Here is a 2,168-nt window from a genome sequence, read left to right on the forward strand (position 1 = left end):
AGTTACTCAAAGCTTTACGTTTGATGGAATGGTGTAGCCGTGGCGTGGCGGCCATTGTAGGTGATTCGCCATTAAACAACAAGCTGATGTAACTCCACTGGACTTGCTCAAATCTGTCCCAAACTTGCCATACTTGATAACAGTCATGGCCTGAGGATGTCTACAAGCCAATTGTCACTCAAAGTCATAGCGCCACCTACTGGCAACAGGAAGACAAACTGCATCCGATTTACATGACATTTACATGATGTGGTCTGCACTTGATGTAGAGCAACATAATGCATGTTTGCGCGTGTTCTCTAGCGCCAAATAGTAGATACAGGAACTGGTGGAATATTTGCACTACCTAATTTCCAGCAACACACATTCCACGCGGGAAAAATACGTAAAACTCCGGGACGCGTTGTCTGACGGTCAAAGACATTCCCGCCCACGTCTGCCGGCGTCCCGCCAGTACCCCCGAGATGTGGGAAGGTGCGAGGGCCCGTACATCGCTGCTTGCAGCTTTAATTATTATTATTAATCTATTATATCCATTGCTGCCGTTATTATCAGTAGTTATTATTCTGCTTACTACTCTCATTATGAATCATTTCTAACATGCATTGAATGTGTTGTATTTCTGTTATGTTGTTCATTCTGTGCACATGACGTCTATCACACTTCTGTCCATATGTTGATCTCTGAGGTTTCTTCCTTTTTTTACCTGTTAAAGTTTATTGGGAGAGTTTTTCTATTCCAATGTGAGGATGTTTTATACTGTACAGATTGTAAAGCCCTCTGAGGCAATTTGTGATTTTGTGCTATACAGATAAATTTAATTGAAATCAATTAATGTGGGTACAAACACACCTTCAGCCAGTGATGCTGTGTTTGTAGACCCAGAACAAGAGGCCTTCTGTCCACTGGCTTATCACCAGACCATGTGACTTTACTCCACCATTATCTGTACGTGTTCTATAGGGGCTAAATACTGGAAACACCTCTGACACACCAGCGAAGTGGGCTTCCACATGATGGAAACATCTTAAAAAACGGTGCCCAGTTCAGCACGTCAGTGTTCTCAGGATGTGCTTTTTAATCCCTGCCGTTCTCATGCCGTAGATGATTGGGTTGAAACAGCTCGGGAACAGCAGGTACATGGTGCTGAAGAAAACCCGAACGGCGGCAGGAAGACCGTTTGTGATCCGATACGACAGGAAAGCAACGAGTGAGATGGTCAGACTGGCCGTGATGACCAGGATGTGGGTGACGCAGGTGTGGAGAGCTTTGGCGCCCGAATTGCCGGACTTCAGCACCGAGCTGAATATGACGACGTAGGAAGCAGCGATGAAGATGAAGTCGGCCACGGGGTTGAGGAATATAGTCATTAACCCGACCAGGTTGTTGATGGCGGTGCTTCCACAGGCCAGTTGCACTAACGCCATGTGCTCGCAGAAACAGTGGTTCACCACATTGGAAGCACAGAACGACAACGTTCCTGCCAGACTCACAAACAGGGAGATCATGAGGATGTTTCTAACCACGAGTGGGACGATGAACCTGAGAAATTTTGGCAAAGCCATTTGTTCGTGGTAGGTGAGGGGCATGCAGATGGCGAAGTAGCGGTCCAGCGCCATCCACACCAGCAATGTGGACTGAAACGCTGCGACGAAGTGAATGAGGTACATCTGAACCAGACAGCCGGTCAGAGAGATTCCCCTCCAGTCGAACAGGAAGCTCAGCAGCATGTGGGGGACGAAGAACACCGGGAGGCTCAGGTCCACGAGGGCCATGCCGGCGATGAGGACGCACATCGGCGAGTGGAGGCTTCTCCGTGAAACGACCACGTACAGCAGCAGGGAATTGGCCGACAGCGACACCACGAACATGACGGAGAAAGGGAGGAAGAGGACGGGCCGCAACACTCCCAGCTCACCGAAGCCGTCGAGGATGAAGTGTTTGTGAGAAGTGACGTTCTTCATCGCCATCCTAATCAGAAAAGCCTCTTCGTTCTGGGTTCTGGTTGGATCACCTGAAAACAGAGAAACACTTTTAAGAGTTCAATCACTTCTTTAAAGACACAATCTGTAACCCTGATAAACAAACACACAACACGCATCTAAATGAGGTGGAAGCCTCTGTACTGCTGCTACTAACAGTAGTACTACTGCTCCACATAGAGTATA

The 2,168-nt window shown here is 47.9% G+C and overlaps 1 protein-coding gene across 1 annotated transcript; it reads right to left on the bottom strand.

The window, feature by feature from the left end:
- Window positions 1-630: 630 nt before the first annotated feature.
- On the bottom strand, window positions 631-2,077 carry LOC116378745 (olfactory receptor 52E4-like). The gene has a single exon (XM_031840660.1). The coding sequence runs from the start codon at window positions 1,968-1,970 to the stop codon at window positions 1,047-1,049; it is 924 nt and encodes a 307-aa protein (XP_031696520.1). The 5' UTR covers window positions 1,971-2,077; the 3' UTR covers window positions 631-1,046.
- Window positions 2,078-2,168: the final 91 nt, after the last annotated feature.

The sequence above is a fragment of the Anarrhichthys ocellatus genome, unplaced genomic scaffold, assembly GCF_004355925.1.
Source record: "Anarrhichthys ocellatus isolate YVR2014 unplaced genomic scaffold, GSC_Weel_1.0 scaffold3089, whole genome shotgun sequence".
NCBI classification, from domain to species: domain Eukaryota; kingdom Metazoa; phylum Chordata; class Actinopteri; order Perciformes; family Anarhichadidae; genus Anarrhichthys; species Anarrhichthys ocellatus.

Excerpts from the sequence above, each read along its gene's own strand:
- LOC116378745 (XM_031840660.1), bottom strand. The coding sequence starts at position 1,970 with ATGGCGATGAAGAACGTCACTTCTCACAAACACTTCATCCTCGACGGC.